Source organism: Delphinus delphis, chromosome 3 (genome assembly GCF_949987515.2).
Source record: "Delphinus delphis chromosome 3, mDelDel1.2, whole genome shotgun sequence".
Taxonomy (NCBI): Eukaryota; Metazoa; Chordata; class Mammalia; order Artiodactyla; family Delphinidae; genus Delphinus; species Delphinus delphis.
This window is the reverse complement of record NC_082685.1, coordinates 106901328-106923800: the sequence shown is the minus strand read 5'-3', so window position 1 is coordinate 106923800 and position 22473 is coordinate 106901328. Positions and strand designations below refer to the sequence as shown.

Genomic DNA, 22473 nt, shown 5'->3' with positions numbered 1-22473 from the left:
GACGCGCAGGCTCAGTAGTTGTGGCTCATCGGCCCATTTGCTCCGTGGCATGTGGGATCCTCCCAGACCAGGGCCATACCCGCGTCCCCTGCATCGGCAGGCAGACTCTCAACCACTGCGCCACCAGGGAAGCCCTGTGATAATTCTTAATAGTGAATTCTCATTTACACCTAGTGAAACCTAATGAAAAGGGTTGTATGTAAAACGACACTATAAGCAATTTAAGATAAGCATATTTTTGAGTTCCTGTTAAACCCTACAGAGTTGAACAGAATAGTTTAACTGAGTGTGGCTTAATTCTACTATGTTCAAGTAGTATTAACAATGAGAGACTACTCGATTTGGTGATTAGCTAAGACTCTCAATGTGATATTTCAAGAGATTCATTTGTACAGAAAGCATTTAAAGATGTATTCTCTCATATACCTATATATGCACATGCATATATAGTCTCTCACATTCTTTTTTCTTAGTGAAAGGTAGCCTTCAACACAAGCCATATTAAAAGGTGTTTATCATCTGAAGATGTTTTCTTTTAAAATATATACACCATGAGGCAATATAAGATTACAGTAACAACTTCAGTGATCTAATATTGAACGAGCTTACTCTTTTTGGGAAAAAAAAGGTGAGGCATTTAGCCATTTCCTTAAGTTTGGCAGTTAGGAGTAGTTGTAACATCAGTGGCAGAAATCATCTGTATTCATTTTATATTTTTATAATATACTGGAGTTATGTATTGACTTCATTTCTCTTTATGGTAGAAATATTTTTCATTCATTTGAATACCTATACTCCTTTTTTTACATAGTTGAAAGGCTGAAAGTATGGGGTAGAGATATAAAGAATGATTTGTAGTGTGTAAAAGTTAAATAGGATGGATATATATATATAGATATAGATATAGATATATAGGGAAGAGTATCCCACTCCAACACAAATAGTGTTTTATGGAGACAACACAGTGAAAATGGGATACAGAAAAAAAAAAGAGTTTTCTTTTTTGTTTTTATTAGAGTGAAAGGGATAAATGTAAATATGGTGTATTTTCCAGTTACATAAAAGTCTTGTGGTCTTTGGGGTTTCCTTTTAGCAAACCATGGTTAAAAAGAGAAGGAGCTCCGTAAAGTTTCTGTTTTTTTTTTTTTTTTTTTTTTTTTTTTTTAGTTACCTTGTTTTTTGGCTGTGTTGCGTCTTCGTTGCTGTGCGCGGGCTTTCTCTAGTTGTGGCGAGCGGGGGCTACTCTTCCTTGTAGTGCTCGGGCTTCTTATTGCAGTGGCTTCTCTTGTTGTGGAGCATGGGTTCTAGGCAAGTGGGCTCAGTAGTTGTGGCACACGGGCTCTAGATCTCAGGATCAGTAGCTGTGGTGCCCGGGCTTAGTTGCTCCGTGGCATGTAGGGTCTTCCCGGACCAGGGATTGAACCTGTGTCCCCTGAATTGGCAGGCGGATTCTTAACCACTGCACCACCAGGGAAGCCCCGTAAAGTTTTTATTGATAGTTCACATACTTCTTATATATTTATGTTGACATAAAGAATATAAACAATATTGCTACCTTCTCAATAGAGTATTTTTCTTTTTTGACATCGGTAAATGCTAGATACTGATCCTTTCACGCGTGGAAGGGTGCGGCTTATTTATTTATTTATTTGTCTGCGCCCAGCCTTTGTTGTGGCGGCATGCCCCAACTTTCGTTGTGGCATGTGGGCTCTAGTTCCCTGACCAGGGATGGAACCCAGGCCCCTGCCTTGGGAGCGCTGTGTCTTGACTGCTGTCTCGCCAGGGGCATCCCGGGAGCAGCTTCTTACAACAGGAGCCATCTCCCTACCGATGGGGGGCAGGGGTGACTCCGTCGTAATTATTCCCCCTCTAAGTTCTCAGGTTCAGCCTAAGTGTGTGTGGCATGGATCAGGGCTAGGCTGAAAGTTAACTCTGTGACAGTGTTCCTGGGGCCATCCCCCGTGCTTCTCTTTGTCTTCTTCCTGGGTTAGCACACCCACAGGTACCTTTTTGCACTGCCGTGACACTGAGACTAGGACAGCTTCAGTGACAGGACCCTCTCTTAGGATGACTGAATTCCTCCGTGATGAAAGTGAGGGTGCAGCATGGCCTCCCTCCTGGCGTTTGGACAAGGAGCTTTGCTGGTGGATATCTGGAGACAGAAAAGGCAATTGGGCTTAGTGGTTGGTACCCTGTGGCAATCTACAATCTAGGAAACGTTCTGAGGATAAGTGTTATTTAAAGTATGCTAGTTCTAATGATTAGCTGTGACTTCTGAACTTCCTTTGGAGAAAAGGTTAATAAAAAGAATGATAACTGACCGAATCCAGGTCACCTCTCATGAAGGATAAAGGTGTAAAGGTGTGGAGGGCTCTTCTTTCCTGGTGCTTTCAGTGAGCCATCCCTGCATGGAGACCCCCCTCTCCCTCCAGGGCTTCCTGCCCTTGTGTATGGGATATGCCTGCAACCTATGCAGCTAAGTCTTGTCTCACTGTTGCACTGGGGTGGGGTTGTCATCACACTGTGAAAGGGCTATAAAGAAATCCCTCTTTTGCTTTTCTAAAAACAGTCTTCTAGGACAAATTATGACAAGAGGCCAGAAGGAATCGCTTCTCATTTCCTTATTGAATAGAGCGCGTCTAATCGTCCTCCTACATTAAGGACAGCAATCAGTTACTTTTTCTGTATGATCTGGTGAAGTGGTCTTAACTTTTAACTTTTTTTCAGGTCACACAAAGATGAATTCCTATATTTCATGATTACAATGTGTGTATGTGATTCCTTGTTCCATTTTAAGGACGTTGCTGTGTTAAACATGTTGAAGAGTTTTCATAACCCGTTGCTACAATCTTAAATTAGATTTATTTTTCCCATTGCTAATATCAAACAGCAAATTCGAAGACTGAGAACCATGTATAGAAGGGTGATTGCTCTTAATGTGAAAAGATTTGAATCCTTCTTTTTGTGTGAGACTGTGATCAGCCAGCCTAGCTATCGATTTCTTCTGTCGTACACTGCCAAATCTTCTATTTAAGTATTGTGAAAACTCTTTGTTTTTTTCAGGTCGAATGAGTGATTTGAGGGTATTTGGTCATCCAATAGATTCAGAATCTAAAGAAGATGAGCCTTGTAGTGAAGAAACAGATCCAGAGCATGATCTAATTGCTGAAATTTTACCTGAGCTAATTGAAATTGACCTATACCACAGTGAAGAGGATGAAGGGGAAGACGAGGAGTGTGCCAATGCTACTGACGTCACGACCACCCCATCTGTGCAGTACATAAATGGAAAGCATCTAGTTACCACTGTGCCCAAGGACCCAGAAGCGGCAGAAGCTAGGCGTGGCCAGTTCGAAAGTGTTGCACCTTCTCAAAATTTTTCAGACAGCAGTGAAAGTGATAGTCATCAGTTTGTAATCACGAAAACTGGAATGCCTACTGCCATGCAACCTAATGAGTCTAAAGAAACAACCGAATCCCTTGAAATTACATGGAGACCTGAGATTTACCCTGAAACACCAGAGCATTTTTCAAGTGGTGAGCTTGATATTTTCCCCACAGCCCCAGGCCGTGAGGGAGAAGCCACAGAGGGGCCAGAATCAATCACAGAGAAAAGTCCCGACCTTGATAATCTGGTACATGAACGTACTGAATCGGTACCTCTGTTTCCTGAAGAGTCTTCAGGAGATGCTGCCATTGACCAAGAATCTCAAAAAATGGTCTTTTCAAGGGCTACAGAAGGAACAATTGGTGAAGAGGCCGAAAAAAGTACTTCTACCACATATACTCCAAGTATAGTTGCAAGTTCTGTATCAGCGCATGTTTCAGAGGATGTATCATTTACCTTAACAGGGACTCCACGGCCTGATGAGCCGCTGTCCACAGTAGAAAGCTGGGTGGAAATAACCCCTAGACAAATTGTAGAGTTCTCAGGAAGTCCTTCAATTCCGATTCCAGAAGGCTCTGGGGAAGCAGAAGAAGATAAAATGTTTGCCATGGTAACCGATTTATCACAGAACAATACTACAGATTCTCTCGTTACTTTAGACACTAGCAAGATAATGATCACAGAGAGCCTTTTGGATGTTCCTGCAACCACCGTATATTCGGTTTCTGAACAATCTTCTGCAGTAGTGCCTACCAAATCTGCAAGGGAAACAGACACTTCTGAGTGGGCTTTCAGTACATCTCTTGAGGGAAAGACAAGGAAAGATGAGGAGAAGGGAACTACAGGTACGGCTTCTACAGCTGAGGTACATGAGCCCACGCAGAGATCAGATCAATTAACTTTACCCTCTGAATTAGAAAACTCAAATGAAACTACATCTAGTGATTCAGTATCTGGTACCAGGAAGAGTTTTATGTCCTGGATGACACCCACACAGTCTGAAACGGAAACAGCAAATTCTACTCTTGTCTTTACAGAAACAAACGTTTTAGACCATCTGGGGGCACAGACTGCTGAGCCCAGCCTTAGCAGTCAACCTGGGGTTCGGGAAGTGCCGCCCACCGTCCCAGGTAGCCCCGTCTCTGTCTTTGTGGAGCAGGGCTCTGGAGAAGCTGCTGCTGACCCAGAAACCACCACCGTTTCTTCATTAAATTTAGAGCCTGAAATTCAAGCCAGAAAGGAAGCAGCTGGCACTTTGTCTCCACATGTGGAAATTGTATTCCCTTTTGAGCCAACTGGACTAGTTTTGAGTACTGTAATGGACAGAGAGGTTGCTGAAATTAAAAGCCAAACATCCAAGGGAAACATGATTTCAGAGATCTCAGGAGAGCCAACTCATGGGGCAGAAATAAAAGGCTTTTCTACAGATTTTCCTTTGGAGGAAGATTTCAGTGGTGACTTCAAAGAATACTCGACAGTATCTCATCCCATAACAAAAGAAGAAACGCTAATGACGGAAGGCTCTGGGGATGCAGCATTTAAGGATACCCAGATGTCACCATCTGTAATACCTACCTCAGACCACAGTAATCACACAGCTGACTCAGAAGAGCCTAGTAGCACCTTGGTCAGCACTTCAGCCTTCCCTTGGGAAGAGTTCACAGCCTCAGCTGAGGGCTCAGGTGAGCAATTGGTCTCAGTAAGCAGCTCTGTTGACCAAGTGTTTCCCAGGGCTGTGGGAAAAGTCTCTGGGACCGATTCCCCATTTATTGACCAAAGATTGGGTGAAGAAGGTGATATCAGTGAAACTGATAAAAGATCCACCATCCTGCCAACAGAAGAAGCTGAAAGTACTAAAGCTTCAAAGGAAGAGGAGGAAGTGAAGGTCAATGGGACAGTTTCAATGGACTTTCCTCCAACTGTGGAGCCAGACAAATTATGGCCCAGGAAAGAAGTCAACCCTGTCAGGCAAGGAATTGAAAGTGAAATAGTGTCAGAGGAAAAGATTCAAGAACAAAAGTCCTCTGAACCCCCTCAAAGTTCTGTTGCACCAGAACAAACAACTTTCGATTCACAAACATTTCCTGAAACTGGACTCCGAACCACAGATTATTCTACACTAACAACAAAGAAAACTTACAGTAACAATAAGAAAATGGAGGGGGAAGGCGTTTCCTCAGTTGACGTGTCTACTCCAAACCTGGATTCAGAGGGCTTAGAGTCGTATACTACTCTCCCTGAAGTTACTGAAAAATCCCATATTTTCTTAGCTACTGCCTCAGTGACTGAATCAATACCAGCTGAAAGTGTAATTACAGGTTCAACAATCAAAGAGAAAGAAAGTATGAAACCCTTTCCCAAAGTTATGAGACCAATAATTGAAGAGTCAGATACGGATCTTTTATTCTCTGGACTGGGATCAGGAGAAGAAGTTCTGCCTACTACAGTATCAGTGAATTTTACTGAAATAGAACAGGTCATTAGCACATTACATCCCCAGACTTCTCAAGTGCAAAGTTTAGAAACCAGCATCTTAAATGACACAACTGGAGACTATGAGGGAATGGGAAATGTGGCAAATGAAATCAGACCACTCATTTCCAAAATAGAGAGCATGTTCGAAGCCAATGAGACAGCATCCAGCACAACCTTTCTAGAAATTTTAAGTGACACCACAACAGAAGGACCCTTCACAGCAACTCTCACTTTCTCTGCAGACATGGAACATCCTCAAAATCAGACACATAGTCGGGCAGAAGAAATCCAGACTAGGAGACCACAGCCTACGACTGATCAAGTCTCTAACGAGAATACTTCAACAGCAGAAACTAAAGAAACAGCAACCTCTTCCACTGATTTTCTGGCTAGAACTTATGGTCCTGAAATGGCAAAAGGATTTGTTACATCAACACCAAAACCATCTGACTGGTTTGATGAACATTCTGGAGAAGGATCTGGGGAATTGGATGTGGTTGATTTAGTCCACACTTCTGGAACTACTCAGGCAACTAGGCAAGGCAGCACCACATTTGTTTCTGATAGATCCCTGGAAAAACATTCTGAGGTTCCAAGTGCTGAAGCTGTTACTGTTGATGGATTCCCAACAGCTTCAATGGTGCTGCCTCTTCATTCAGAGCAGAATGAAAGCTCCCCTGGTCCAACTAGCACACTGTCAAGTACAATGTCCTATGAAATGTCCACAGAAGGTGCTGCAGACAGTTTCCAAGACCATTTTGGGGGATTTGAGGATTCCACATTAAAACCTGACAGAAGAAAAGCCACTGAAAATATTATTATAGATCTGGACAAAGAGGACAAGGATTTAATATTGACAATTACAGAGAGTACCATCCTTGAAATTCTACCTGAGCTGACATCAGATAAAAATACTATCATAGATATTGATCACACTAAACCTATATATGAAGACATCCTTGGAATGCAAACGGACTTAGATGCAGAGGTACCCTCAGGGCCACCTGGCAGTAATGAAGACAGCACTCAAGTTCTAGAGAAGTCTGAGGCAGCTGTTAACCTCTCTTCAACTGAGGAAAACTTTGAGGCCTCTGGTGATACTCTTCTGGCTAATTACACTCAGGCAACACATAACGAATCGATGCCTCCTGAAAACAGAAGTCAGTTAGATCACATGGGCTTTATCTTCACACCTGGGATACCCATCCCTAGCCCAGAAACAGAATTAGATGTTTTGCTTCCCACAGCAACATCCCTGCCCATTCCTAGTAAGTCTGCCACAGTTAATCCAGAGATTGAAGAACCAAACATTGAAGCAAAAACCCTGGATGACATCTTTGAATCAAGCACTTTGTCTGACGGTCAAGCTATTGCGGACCAAAGTGAAATAATATCAACATTGAGCCATTTGGAAAGGACACAGAATGAGGATGAAGAAAAGAAACACGTGGGTCCCTCTCTTCAACCAGAATTCTCTTCCGGGGCTGAGGAGGCACTGATAGATCCTACCCGCTACGTAAGTATTGGTACTGCCTACCTTACGGCTCAGAGTTTAACACAGGCACCTGATGTGATGGAAGGATCCAATCCCCCAGCATCCACAGATACATCAGCAGTTTTAGCTGTTGCAAAGCTGTTCTCTCGGACACCATCATCTCCTCCACTCAGTGTCCACTTAGGCAGAGGAGCCTCTGAGCACACAGAGGACCCCCGGCCAAGAGCTCTGCCAAGTACAGACGCCAGCACATCCCCAGTACCCCCAGGAAAACTTGCAAATATCGAAGTGACTTTCAAACCCGCAAGTGAAGAGGACTTTCACATAACTGAGCCTCCATCCATATCTCCTGACACAGAGCCTTCAGAAGATGAAAGTAAACCTAAATTATTAGAACAAATGGAGGCTTCTGCCACAGAATTCATTGCTCAAGAAGAAACTGAGATTTCCCAAGACTCTCAAAACAAAACCAGTGTTCAACTTTCTGGAGACACAGTCAAGGTATTTCCCAGTATTGAAACACCTGAGGCTGGGACTGTTGTCACAGCTGCAAGTGAAATGGTGTTAGAAGGTGCTACACTGTGGCCACATTCTACTTCTGCTTCTGTGATTTATGGGGTCGAGGCAGGTGTGGTGCCTCAGGCCAGCCCACAGACTTCTGAGAGGCCCACCGTCCCTTCTCCTCTGGAAATAAACCCTGAAACACAAGCAGCTTTGATCAGAGGGGAGGATTCCACAGTAGCAGCACCAGAACAGCAAGTATCGGCGAGGATTCTTGATTCTAATAATCAGGCGACACTAAGCACCGCAGAGTTAAATACTGAGCTTGCAACACCATCATTTTCCCTTCTGGAAACTTCTAATGAAACCAGTTTCCTGATTGGCATTAATGAAGAGTCAGTGGAAGGCACAGCAATCTATTTACCAGGTAAGGGCACAACACTGATAAATCTGTTTCCCAGCTTGGAAACAGTCCCTTGGTCCTAACAGAGATGTGTATATAATTTTTGTTGTGATGTTAAAATCAGTGAAGGTTTTTGTATTGTTCATGTAACAGCAGGACAGGCCATAGTATTGATTCCATAATGAGATGCAAAGAAAGTAAGTATAGACTATTTGGGGGCTTTAAAGATATGCTTTGTATTTTTCTGGGTGTAAGAAACAACATACAATTGCAACATGGAAAAATTGAAATTGTTAATGGTATAAAAATTCAATTTGGTTTTACCCACAACTAAAGTATTGCTTTGTCTTATATCCCGTAGTTATACATCTTAGTTTTAAAAACAGGAAAAGCATCTTATTTTTTAAAAATCTCTCATGAATGGGTGCAATTATGGCAATATCAAAATCTGTCAGGTCTTTAAAAATGAGACTAGTAAATAACTTTAATAAACACTTCACATAGTTCATTCAATATTGGTTATCAGTTCATACTTCTGTGTAATTCCCGTGCTCCAGATTGTCTAGATAATGCTTCTAACACAGTGCCTAGCCATAGGGAGTATTCATCCAGCATATATTCAAGCTCTGCCTGTTGAGAGAAATTTCTGTTTTTTTTACTGAATGGACAGGAAGCACGAATTTGATGCTGGTTCATATAGACTATATCATTTAAGCTTCACAAAAAGGCTACAATGCACACGTTATTATCCCCATTTAAAAGGGTAGGACGTGGAGGTTCAGAGAAGTTCTGTAATTTGCCCGGGGTTGTAGCCACACACGTCATGGCAAAAGTGGGATTTGAACCCAAATCAGCCCCACTCCAAAGTAGGTGGTTTTTTCTACTGGTCTTTGGTGGTATAAAAATGAATAATTGATATTTAATGATATGTAAGTCAGAAATCTTGGAATGTTTACTGTGTAGAATTTATTTTCCTTTTAATCTAGCTTGATAATGTTGAAAAGTTCACTTTAATGGTGTTTTCCAAGAACAATGGAAATAACAATGTCAGTGGAATCCACAAGTAGCTATCACCACCTAGTTGCTACCTAGAAAAAAAAAAAATCAGTACTTCTAGGACTGTGTTGGTTGAAAATATGATTTTTTTTTTTTTTTTTTTGCGGTACGTGGGCCTCTCACTGTTGTGGCGTCTCCCGTTGCGGAGCACAGGCTCCGGACGCACAGGCTCAGCGGCCATGGCTCACGGGCCTAGCTGCTCTGCGGCATGTGGGATCCTCCCGGACCGGGGCACGAACCCGCATCCCCTGCATCGGCAGGCAGACTCTCAACCACTGCGCCACCAGGGAAGCCCAAAAAATATGATATTTTGATATCATATTTATATGATATCAAATATATGAAAATATTTTAATGAATATGTTTTACAGCATGGCTGTACTTAGAATTATTCTTCTGATCGTTTCAAACTTATCTTTTGTGCTACTAATGCTTCAGTTTGTTGTGCTTCAGTTAGAGTGAAATAGTCATAAAGTGTAACTTTCATAAATGACTTGAAGTATTTCGTGAATAAAATTGATCAAAGGTGGCTGATGGATTTTTTTGTTGTCACTCTTTATTTAATCTGTAAATGATAACCTAGTAATCTGGCCAATATTTATTCTTTTGTAATTTAGTTGAAATATACTTCAGGTTAGATAAAATATGATATAGAAATCACTGGTAATAACTATATATATAGAGAGAGTTAGATTTGACAAATGAATGAGAAATGTATACCAGTTATCCAGTCCACAATGTTTACCTAGAATCGGAGCTTGCGTCTTCATTGCAAAACACACTGTCACTTTAGGCTAATTCAGTAAACAGTAGCTCCTGTTGGATTGCCTGGTCTATCTGTTGCAGTTTCAGCTTTCAGAGATGACTACAGAGTGTTTAGGGGAGAATAAAATGCACAAAAACAAAACTATTCTAATCTAAACTACTTTAACTTCACAGCCCCCTTCCTTGTCAAGTCCTTATCCCATACTCTCGCATGGTGTCTCATGTCTGGTGGGAATAATGCTGTACCTCACATTTGTGTGGTACATAGCACTTTACCAAGCCCTTTCACTTAAATGTCATTTGGATTTTGCACTAAGAGCGGCATGTAGATATGCTGTTGACCATAGCCTTGTCATCTAGGCAGTGTGCTTTCAAAAGCAGAAGGCTAAAATGGCTAGGGCGATTTTAAATATCTTTAGAACTATAGGAGAGTCTTAGCAAAATTGGGGTCGCTTTTGAAGAAATAGTTGCAACCATCTGAATTAACCTAATTATCATGTTGAACCCACACATGCGAATGTGTATCTATCAAGTCTTTCTAGTAGTCCAGAATTTTCTTAACACTCAGAAAGTGTGAGTTTGACTTTCCTGGGTGGGAAAGGCTCAGTTATCTTCTATAGCAGTACCTATTTATCCAAATATTCATGTTTCATAAGTAGACATCTTTTCTTTGTGTACATTATTTCAGACTTTCAGGACTTCAATTTTTGACAATATGGTTTTTATTCCATATATGACCTATTTATTTCAATTCTTTTGTAAAACATTTAACTCTTGTTTGGATTCTTAAACATCTGAAACAAGCAATTATGGAAAAGTATTCAAATAATATATATAAGCTATTAATGTAAATAAAGTTATCCGTGCAATATTACAGAATAATATATATATTACACAATAACATATGTAATAATATATATTACAGAATAATAATAATATATTACAGAATAATATATAGTGTAAAAGTACTTGCATTTAGAAAATACGTATTAAACCGTTTTCACCTCATAAATTTGTATCTCTGGCCTTTATATTGATCCGCTAGGAGTGTCAATTTTGTGTTTTAATAAGAAAATTGTAATAAAAATTTGGGGTTTCATTTAAGGTCAGGTTTTTGTATTTGGGTTTGTTTTTATACAGTAGAGTTTAATCCATGTGTTGCTTTTCTTCAAGTATAGTTTAAAGGAGTACATTTGGAACGTGTTTTTGGAAAAAGCATATTAATGTAGCAGAAGAGACTTCAGTGCACACTTTCGAAGAAAAAGTTTCTGAGCATTAAGTGGTAAAAGGCAATAATAATTCAAATGATGGTAACAAGCCAATGCTAAAAAGAATGCATGTTCTGTGTATCCAGCCATTTCACATGAACTAACCTCGTTTAAAAGAATACATTTTCCATTCACTGTGCACATACGTGTAATCATTTTGACTAAAATCAATTGCCATTATCATGCCAACTAAATCTGCAGTAGAATGTATTAGTTGCCAGATACCATACAAAATATTGTTTAAAATAATGATGGTTGAATCCCAGAAATGAATAGATGCAATTTGTAATAATTAGTTATAATGCCAAGAAACACTCCAGAGAGAAAAGTTAATGTTAATTTTGAATGTGTAGTATCTCTAAATTGCTATGGTAAAGCTTATGTTACGGTAGCGAGAAGTGGCATTTTATGCTAAAATATGTTGAAACTTAGAGATGAGCCTAATTGCTTTTCTTTCTTTCCTGAACATGGTAGGACCTGATCGTTGCAAAACGAACCCGTGCCTTAATGGGGGCACCTGTTATCCTACTGAAAATTCCTATGTGTGCACCTGTGTGCCAGGATACAGTGGAGACCAGTGTGAACTTGGTAAGATGTTCTCGCGTGAAAGACTGTAGCGCTTTTCCAGAAGATGTACTGGGGGAGAATTTATGTTGCTTGAATCAATCAGAGGATTTCGGAGAAACCTATGTGTAGATGAATTACATGTTAAGTGAAATTAAAATCTTAGAGTAAGTTAAGTAGGGTGTGGGAAAGAGGGATAGATATTTACTGAATTTTGTTGATATACCCAAGACTCAGTGAAGCTTACTGGGGTCAGCTGTGTCTTTGTGTGTTTTTCACACATAGACTTTACAAATGTAAAGTAGTGTTAAGTATTGACAAATATGTTGATCTGTCCCCACATCTGCATATCAATAAATTATCAATTTAAATACAAATTTTGTAAGAAAGCTCTATTTAAAAAATAGGGAGTTTTTCTGTTTTGAGATAACTTGTTGCTCTCATGTGGAAAAGGAAAGCTTCTTCTCTGGCTGTCCCCAGAGACCAGCCTCACCCGCCTCTTCCTCAAGACCTTGTGACATTGTTGTCTTCCTCCTCTCTTTTGGGTTCCAAAGAATATCACTGTCTCTTTACTAAATCAGCTCCTTTTACTCCCATTCTTATTTAGGTTTCCTTTTCCTTAAAAAATTTTTTTAAAAAGGACCCCAGTTTTGATTTGGCTGAATATAGATGTTGACTCTAGAAAAGAAATGACGGGATCTACCGACTAGGTGCTCCTTCTGGCAGCACCATAATGGTTTACTCATAATGATCAAATAAGGAAGGCCCATGGATTACACTTTAGATTACACAGCAGTATTGAGATAAAACCCCCAGCATTCATGTTAAAAGAATACTTAACTTTAAAAAAAAAAAAGTCAACAGAGCTAGTAAGCTCAATTTGTGTACTAATCAGTGAGGATATAGAGATCGCAATAGATAACATTTAAGAAGTAATTATATTTTAAATATCAAATTTACATATATATGTATAAAAACATTTCTGTTGCCCCCATTCTTTTTCACATTACAATCAGTTAAAAATAATTTAATGAGTTATTATATGTGAAGCTGTTAGATCAGTGTGTGGGCACTTAGCGAACACTATAAAAGCATTTGCCAGCATTATTATATAATATTTTTCCTAAGGTCATTTCTTTAGGAAAGAATACAGTATATACCTCTTAGAAATTTAATTTACTTTGTATATTCATTTTTAATACTTAATATAAAGATTAATTAAATTTTTAGTGGAATTACAAAATGCTATGGAATAAAGGCATTCATTTCATCACAAGAGATCATAGAGGTCTATGTTAGAAAGGTTGCATTTGATACAGATTGAAGTTGGGGAAGATTTTGATAAGTGGGAGAGGGGGACTCAACACAGCAAACAAACGCACAGAGACCACAAACTGCAGAATGCATCCGAGGGCCTACAAGTATTCAGGATGCCTACTTAGGGGTTTGTGAGAGAGAAACATTGGGAAAGAGTATTGGAAAGCAGGTTGGATCTAGATAGGTCTAGGAAGGTCCTGGATCCAATGTACTGAAGAGGTTTACTTCATACTCTAGTCAAGTGATTCTGAGACTTTAGCATGCGTGAGAATCCCTTATAGGGCTTGGTAAACTACAGTGTGTTGTTCCCATCCTCCACAGTGTCAGATTCAGTAGGTCTGGGGTGGGCCTGGGGACATGCATTTCTAATCTCAGGTGATGCTGATACTGCTGGTCCAGGGGCCACACTTTGAGGACCACTGCCCTGGATAATTGGGGCCCTTGGAATGTTTAGAAGCCAATGAGTAAAATTATCTTGATTGTGTCTAAAGAAGATGACAAGCAGCAGAGTGAAGGATATATTGGAGAGGGAAGAGCCCAGAGGTTATGCTCAGTTAAGCATTTTCAGTGTTCCACATGTGAGGTTATCAGAGTGTGAGCTGGGATAGGGAGTGGGAAGGCTAGGGGGATTCTTTATTGGTTTTAGGACTCATGTGACTCATCTAAAAGCAATGGAGATAATGACCCTACTCTGAATATATTTGAAATTTTCTTCGGGTTGCCAGATGTAGCAAATAAAAATATTAGAAGATCAGTTAAATTTGAATTTTGGATAAAAAAGATTTTTTTTAGTATAAGTATGCCCTAAATAAAGCATGTGACATACTAAAGTTTCTCCTTTTTTTTAATCATAAATTAAAATTTAACTGGCTATCCTGTATTTCACCTGGCAATCTTATACTAAATAAGATCCTTTGACCTGTTTTGAAAGTACTTTTGTGGCCTTTTATGATTTTGTTTCAGATTTTGATGAATGTCACTCTAATCCTTGTCGCAATGGAGCGACGTGTGTTGATGGGTTTAATACCTTCAGGTGTCTCTGCCTTCCAAGCTACGTTGGTGCACTTTGCGAGCAAGGTAAGAGCTCTTGCAACATTTGTATGATGAACAGGTTGATACTTCAACTGTTAATTCTAGACAGCCCTTTTTTTTTTTTTTTGAGCAATTTTGGCCATGTTGCAAATTCTTTTTTGCAGAGGAAACTCATAGGTTGCCTAAATACATTAGGTTTCCTGATGTGTTCGTAGCTCACAACATCTGAACAACAGTGTTGATTTGATCATTGTTGCTTTACTGATAGAATGGAATTGCAGACAGGCACACTGAGCTGAATTTAAGGACATCTGTCCACCTAAAGGAATGTTGTTGTATGTATTCCTCCTAGGGACAAATTAGGCATTGATTTTAATCCATGTATGTGGCTTGTACCAAGGAGTATTGAATTCAATGTTAGTTGCCTTTATTTTCTCCCCCTAAGCACATGAGACTCAATGGGCTTATTGTTCATAGTCAATCATCTCTGGAGAATGAGTTAATACAGTTGTGTGAATACGTTCGTCTTGGCTTGGCAAATAATACAGAAAAGATATTGTGAACCAGGTTTCTTTCCTACTGAAGAAACATCTACTTTTTCTGAACGAAAGAAAGGCTTAAATTCATGATGGCTTGAATCGTGTGATCCCTGTAATTTGCATTTTATGGCCAACATGAGATGTATTTTGGGTGGTTTTTTTTTTTTTTTTTTTTGCGGTACGCAGGCCTCTCACTGTTGCGGCCTCTCCCGTTGTGGAGCACAGGCTCTGGACACGCAGGCGCAGCGGCCATGGCTCACAGGCCCAGCCGCTCCGCGGCATGTGGGATCTTCCCGGACCCGGGCACGAACCCGTGTCCCCTGCATCGGCAGGCGGACTCTCAACCACTGCGCCACCAGGGAAGCCCTTGGGTGGTTAATGGTAACATTTCTGAGCCCATCAATCAGAAACAGATTGCATACTCAGCACACTCAGTTTTGGACCATCGATTTCCTCTACTTAAAGTCATACGGTGGTTTGGCTCTGACAAAAGTGCTTAATGCCAAACTTCCATTCCACCAGACAAAACGAAAATGAGTGTCTAATAACTCAGGCACGTTGGGTCTGGCCTCACATTCAGCTTTGCAGCATTAATCTGGATGGCACCACAATTAAAGCAAAAGTAAAAGGAGCATGCATTGAATTGCCAGTGGAAGGGGATGGGCGATGCTTGGGTTTTTTAGGGTTGTTTTTTTTTCTTTTTCTTTATTGCATAGGATGGGTCTGTTTCAGAATTTTAAAAGGTAAATATGATAATTGACCAGACAAGATCCTCTTCTTTAAGAAAAACAGTGAGAAAGATGCTATTTGTTGAAGAAAACAAAAGGGTGAGATACTTGAGACATTCATATATCTTATTGATAAAAACGATTCTGGCTTCGCTTAGTTCCAAGTATAAGGAGTGATTCAAAAAATCATTTGTTCAACAAGTGTTTATTGAGAACCTACTCTCTGCCAGGCACTGTTCTGGGCACTGGCGATAGAGCTCTGAATAAAACAATGTCTCTGATCTTCCTAACCCAGCATAATTCTTGGCAGGGAATAAAAAGAGATAGTATTTGTTGGATACTTTATAATTTACCATATGCCTCCAGGGTACACCATTTCCTTTGGTTAACAGCAGTATTTCCGTGGGTTAAGTGGGCCAGAAATTGAGGCTCAGGAAGGAAAAGTGATGTGTTCAAAGTCACACAGCTAGTAAATTAGACAGTGGGCAAAATGAACCTAAGTAGCCTTGGAAAGCCCAGTTTTTTCTCAGTATCTTCATTCTTCTAAAGTAACTTTTAAATATAAGCATTTTATTTAGATGTGAATCTGATAGATTCAGCAGCAACATCCTTGGAAGGGAGTTTGGGACCAATTACCTTTTTCTTCTCTTTAAAAGAATATTAAAGGGAAAATTTTAATTTTTTTCTCCATTTCTGGTACCACCTAACTGTCAGGTATATTCTATTTTATCTTAAAGCAAGTTTAACTTTCATCCACATTATTTGCTGAGAAACAGCTATCCCAGTCTGTTTACCAGATGCAGCTGTGCTCCTGTGATTTATTGCCAGGACACTGATTTTTTTTTCCTCTTTCCAGGTTGCCTAAGAACAAATGTTTTCTTCATTAACAGCAGTATTGTTGTCTAAACAGTTTTCTATCCAAATTTCGGTGATGACTGTGTTGTTTCTTCAGCTGACCTATTCTGTTCTCTGCTTTAGAAACTTCACAACTCCCAATAACTCTGAAATAGGGGACACATTTGGTGGAATGATAACAGATCTTAATATCTAGAAGAAGGTCTTAGAACATTGGAAAGACAGTTCTGTACAGTTTGCCCCCAAAGTCAAGATACAGCTTGCCAGCCAGAAGTGCTGAAGTGTTGACAGTTTCTTTAGGCTTGAGGGCTACATGTCAGAAGTGTTGAAAACATTACCTATATAGCATAAAGAGAATAGATTTTTAGTGAGATTGTTTAAGAGTGACAGTTTCAGCTTCTGTGGTCACCAACAAGTGTTGTCGTACCCTTCCCCACCTCCCCCGAAACACACAGGCAAAACTAAATCTGGGACTTTGTAATGTAACCTATGCGCTATGTGAGTTTTAAAGTATAAGAAATATTTCCCAATGTAGGATAACACTTAAGAAAACATCAATCCAAAAGAGTTGCCTTTTAATAGATGATATGTATGTCACATTATTTTTAGGTAAGTTGGAAAAAACAGACTGCTTCTGAAATTCTCCTTTCAGAATAGCCTCCTAGAAGATGCTGCTTGATACATAGTCCTTAATTACATATGTGATGAATTCATGAATAGTAAAAATTAGGTGAATCAGTGTGGATATTTGGCTTTTTTAAAAAATAAAAACTCATCTGTTGTGTGATTTGCACATTATTTACAATCATTGGGAAGTTATGAGAGTACAGATAAATAATCTGTCCCTATTTGGTTTTAGCAGAACCACTGCCTCTATGTTTTGGACCCATGTCCTGATAGGAATATACACACCTGCTAATTGAGGAAGGCATTATAACGATGTCGTTGTCATGCATCTAAATTTTAGGATCCTTTGGTGTTTTGTGTGTAAGAGGAAAAATACTTAATCTATCTCAGTGATAAAAGACAAAGAAAGAAAACCAGACTAAAACCATTTGGGTTAATAGAGGATAAGAGTGTATAGAATAATTTTTTTCTGATATATTATTCAGTAAGTTACGGCTCCTCTAGAATCTTAAACTGCGTGTCTTCAAACAAATGATCATTTCCAAGGTTAAGGGAAGCTATGCTATTACAATATCATATCATTGACTTTGTCAGTAAGGGTAGTCTAAAAAATTTTCCAACTCTCCTCCCCTATAAACTAACCCCTTCATATGTGAAGATCTGTTTCCTCCCCACTCTTCCCACCTCACTTCTGAAATCTTCCATGGGAACTCCCCCCCCCCAAAAAAAAAATCACTACATCCAAGTAGCCAAAATAGGCTTCACTCTTGGGTGCCAAGTGCTACTGTGATACCAAACCACCTAACTGTGTCTTGAGTCCTTTCCTGTGAAATTTGGTGGTGTCCAAACAACTCTGTAATATAACTCAAAACTTCCGGTGCACATTGTTTAAATCAATTAGTCAGCTGGCTCTAACTAAGCAACAGGCCTGATAGACTAAACTGAAATAAAGACTGCTCTCAGAGATAAGCTGCATCTGTTGTATGATTATGGTCTAAATCACTGAAGCCAGGAAAAAATTAACTCTCTCACTATGCAAGCTTTCCCAGAATTACAGGACGAGGAGGAAATGCAGTGAGAATCAGGAGACAATCTGACTTTCGACTTGACCACCAAGTCAGACATATAAAATGAGCATTCATTTCATCTAGTAGAGTTTTATCTTCATCAATCAGTAAAATTAGGGGAGGGGAGGATGATCATGAGATAACCTGGAGTTTTCACAGCGTCTCCAATTTCATAAACTTCGCAGTTTGTTAGTTTTTACACGTAACTAGTTCAGTATCTTTGTGAGATGTTTCGTGAAAGTTAAAATTATTTCTATTGATTACTAACATACAGTTTAATCTCACCTGTGAGTGGGCATGTCCAAGGGAAGATTGCCAATGAGAATGCAGTTCTAGGGACTTCCCTGGCGGTCCAGTGGTTAAGACTCCGCGCTTCCACTGCCAGGGGCACGGGTTTGATCCCTGGTCAGGGAACTAAGATCCTGCATGCTGTGTGGCACGGCAAAAAAAAAAAAAAAAAAAAGAGAGAATGCAGTTTTATGAGCAAGACAGCTTTCCTATGAAATACTTAAAAACTGGCAATCTAGAAATTATAGCTGAAGCTTACTGCCAGTGCAAAATTTAGACATATTTGAAAAGTGTTTTCATCTCACCAGGATACTGGTTACAGTGTGCTTGTTGCAAAAGAGAAAAATATATATTTATATACACATATGCATATGTGTATATGGTGTGATGGAATGAGGGGTACTAAATTAAAGTCATTCTTGATAAACTTCAAATCCCGATACTTTTGCACTGGGAGTTACCTATATTCCCTCTCATTTTGGGAAAAAGGCTCACAGTCCTTAGCTATATCCCAGAAGCTGCCGACTGATGAAGAATTTTTTTCTTCTCTTAGTAAATCTTACAAAAGGCTGTGGCCATCCAGCTCTCTCTTCGGGAAGTGGGAAAGGACTATTTCCAGAGCCTTTGAAGTCCTTAAGCAAATAGAGCATTCATAATCCTTTTAACCAGAATTCTTATCTTATCACTTGAATGATGCTCTTTAGAAAAGTTGTGTTGGCAAGGAATTAGCCCCAATTGCTTCACAAGTGAGTCAGTAGACACTGCAGTCTAAGGAGGTTTTGAATGGCCCCTTTTCCAGTTTTTCTCCTGCTGAAACTGGCTTTCATCAGGGAAAGAGCAGTTCGATAGTGCCTTTCCAGTCCTAAGATGTATTGCCACCCACTTGGCAGGAATAATTTGGGCTCCCTTTATCATAATTTCTTTGTCATCATGACCAAAATTTGTGAATCCCTTGCTTCGAGGACATTGCATTGATATTGGCTTGGGTCTTCTATGAACTTTTGGATGGGTGAATCAAGTCTGAATGACATAGATGAGTTTAATAAGCCCCTGCCTTGTTTCTTCCCAGACACGGAGACATGTGACTATGGCTGGCACAAATTTCAAGGGCAGTGCTACAAGTACTTTGCCCATCGACGTACGTGGGATGCAGCTGAACGGGAATGCCGTCTGCAGGGCGCCCATCTCACAAGCATTCTGTCTCATGAAGAACAAATGTTTGTGAATCGTATGTACCAAATATACATGGGTTTTCTGAAGCTTCATTCATTCTTACCACCTTCTTACTTTTTCCTGTATCTAACTGAAAACAAATAGCTTTCTCAGTTGTGACTCAACTTATTAAATCCTTCATCTGTGAACTAAAATCATCTCTACTACATGAGCCCCCTACTTTGAAAAACATTCAACTGTAACATAGAAAGGCATTTCATGGTTTGCCAGCAGTAATAGTTGAAACAGCATGCTATAGGTCAAATCATATGAAATTACTATTTGATCATATTTTGACTTAAAGAAATGACCACCTCTTATGTTTCCAGTCTAATTCTTCCCAGGCTTTTGGTCTCTGTTTTGAATATGTACATATGCTGTCTAAAGTAAAAGAGAAAATTGTGTTCAGTTATTTTTACCCCAGTAATTAAAATTGAATTATAAATAGCACCCTAAGCTTATCCTCTGTGCATAATTGGTTCTCATCCAAGTTTCTAATTATTTTAGACCATAGAAAGTGGGCCTCATATTAAGAACACAAATTGAGGGAGACTGAAAGCTAATGAAACTTATTAACAGAGCTGTTTAATAACTCCTTAGATTATAGCAAAGAGAGGAGGGCAGCTAGCTTTTATGTAGAAAATACGTAGAAATTTTTTGCTCATGAAGCATTGTTTGATGCTCTATTAAATATGTTCTCGTGATGCCTGCTATCTCTTAGAAGTTTGTTAATTTGCAATCTGAGTAGAGGTTCATTTAACTTTTTTTCATGGTGTCTTTGCCTGTGACTCATTTCATGGGGAAAGTAATTATTTTTGAGGAAGTTTTGCAGATCTGTCCAGTCTAGGTGTTCACCATTAAAAATGCTTTGAGAAGAAACATGTGGCTTCCAAAATGAGGCTAGCATGGGTGAGATCTGTCACATTTTATTGGTTCACTGAATTTTTGCCAATTGCACAGTTTAATAAAAAAGTAAGTGGAAAGTTTGTATCATGAGTAAAGATGGAAAAAAATGCTTAATTGTCGTGCACTGCTAGGGAAATACTTGTCCACGTCTGATATTTTAATGTTTCACGATATTTGCAAACTAGCTTTTTGGTTTAAAACACATTGGGCAGAAGAACAAAAGATAGTTAGACCATGAAAGATTTTTATGAGCAACTAAACAGAAATCCAGCCAGAAAAGAGGATGCATGATTCATGCCAAAAATAGTTTGCTTTGATACATTTCGTCCATATGTGGGAAAGATAATAAAATGTCTGTGTTGTTCCCCTTCTCAGGTGTGGGCCATGATTATCAGTGGATAGGCCTCAATGACAAGATGTTTGAACATGACTTCCGTTGGACCGATGGCAGCACACTGGTAAGTTACTGATGAAAATGACACTGATTCTAGAACTTGGTACTGTGTGTTGATTGCAGAGGCACATTAGACTGGAGACCAGTTAAATATCTTGCTCAGGGTCACTCGGTGAACTAGACGGGGGTTAAAAATAGAGGTAGTTCCCTGACAACTGATCCATCTACCAGTACTCCAATCAAGGTGGCGCTCTTAAAAGAATAGTGTATCCGATTTCCATTGAACCCGGAAACCGCAGGCTCAGCAGAATTGCCTCAGGTCTGTATTTCAGATGGTTATCTTTGTTTTGTATAGCTTCAAAGCAAAAAGGAAAATAATACACATAAGAGCAAAGGTCCTTTAAAAAATACCTTTTCTTCTTACATAATTGCCCTGGAAGTCTGCTATAAGGCGTGGCTCATTTTTATCCAAGCAAACATGCTCATTTTTTACATCTTAAAAAAAGATTGTTGAATTATGATCTTGTAAATTTCTTTCCATTCACTCTGCTGACTAATTATGTGGTTTTTTAGCTTTTTCTACTTCTTGAAGAAAGGAGTGATTTGATACCCACATCCTTGAGTAAGCTGAAATAAGGTTCTTAAGTCAGGATGGATGAAGCTGTTTTGAGTCACTACTAGTAAACACACAAGTCTAATTCTTTAGAACTAGTTCAAGTGTGGTTAGCTATAGTGGTGGTTCTGGGCTCGGGCTGTTCATTAGAATCACCAGGGGAGCATAATTAAAAAACTGGTGTCTAGGCCTCAGCTCAAATTCATTAAAGCAAAACCTCTGGCAGCTATATTTTCTAAGTGTTCCCTGTGTGATTCTAAAATGCAGACAGAGTTGGGATCCACTGGGCTAGACAGTTAGGTGTAAATTCAATTCTAACTTAGATAAACAAGAGGAAGACTTGAAAATAAGCACACACAAAAAGAGTTTAAAAATTAAGTTTCATTCATTACTGCCATTCATCTGGATTTAATGAGTTTGACAGAACGTAAAGTTCATTCTAGAACAGAGGCCAAACGAATAATTGTTTTCAGAAGTTCTGCTCTGCCTGTTCAGGAAAGCTTCTCTGTGCTCTCCTGGACATGCCCCTCAGTTTATGTCTGTGTCACTCCTTGTACTCAGTGCTTTGCACTCATTTATTCTCCACAGTAACTTTAAGAGAGGCATTAAGCATTTTATAGGTAAGGCAAGGGATGGTCAGTTAGGCTAAGCTATTTGCCCACAGTCACAACGCTATTAAGTGGTGAAGCCATAGGCTTTCTCCTAGCTGGTACCTCCTTGACTTTAAAAAGGGTATCCCTTATCACATTTTGCCTTTAGGAACCCTAAAATAAAGCCTGGCTTGCCCTTTCTCTGTCATCACTCCTTATGTTCAATCAGCACTGTTTGTCATTTGTGTGCATAAGTAGATTATTTGGCAAGATGCAGAAAAAGTAGGGAAAGTAGATTGTTCATAAAATATATTCCCCGTAAGGTATAGGATTACATCTCCTACATCAATAGTCTCATTTTCTTCTAATTGTCCTGGGTGGATGGTATAT

General features: G+C 39.5%; 1 protein-coding gene across 1 annotated transcript in view; it reads left to right on the top strand.

Annotated features, from left to right (window-relative positions):
- Window positions 1-22473, top strand: part of VCAN (versican) — a 114368-nt gene that overhangs the window by 67747 nt on the left and 24148 nt on the right. The window contains exons 8-12 of the mRNA XM_060009193.1: window positions 3064-8286; window positions 11826-11939; window positions 14196-14309; window positions 19438-19596; window positions 20862-20944. Of these exons, the coding sequence (XP_059865176.1) occupies window positions 3064-8286; window positions 11826-11939; window positions 14196-14309; window positions 19438-19596; window positions 20862-20944 (5693 nt within the window). The remainder of the gene's footprint in view (window positions 1-3063; window positions 8287-11825; window positions 11940-14195; window positions 14310-19437; window positions 19597-20861; window positions 20945-22473) is intronic.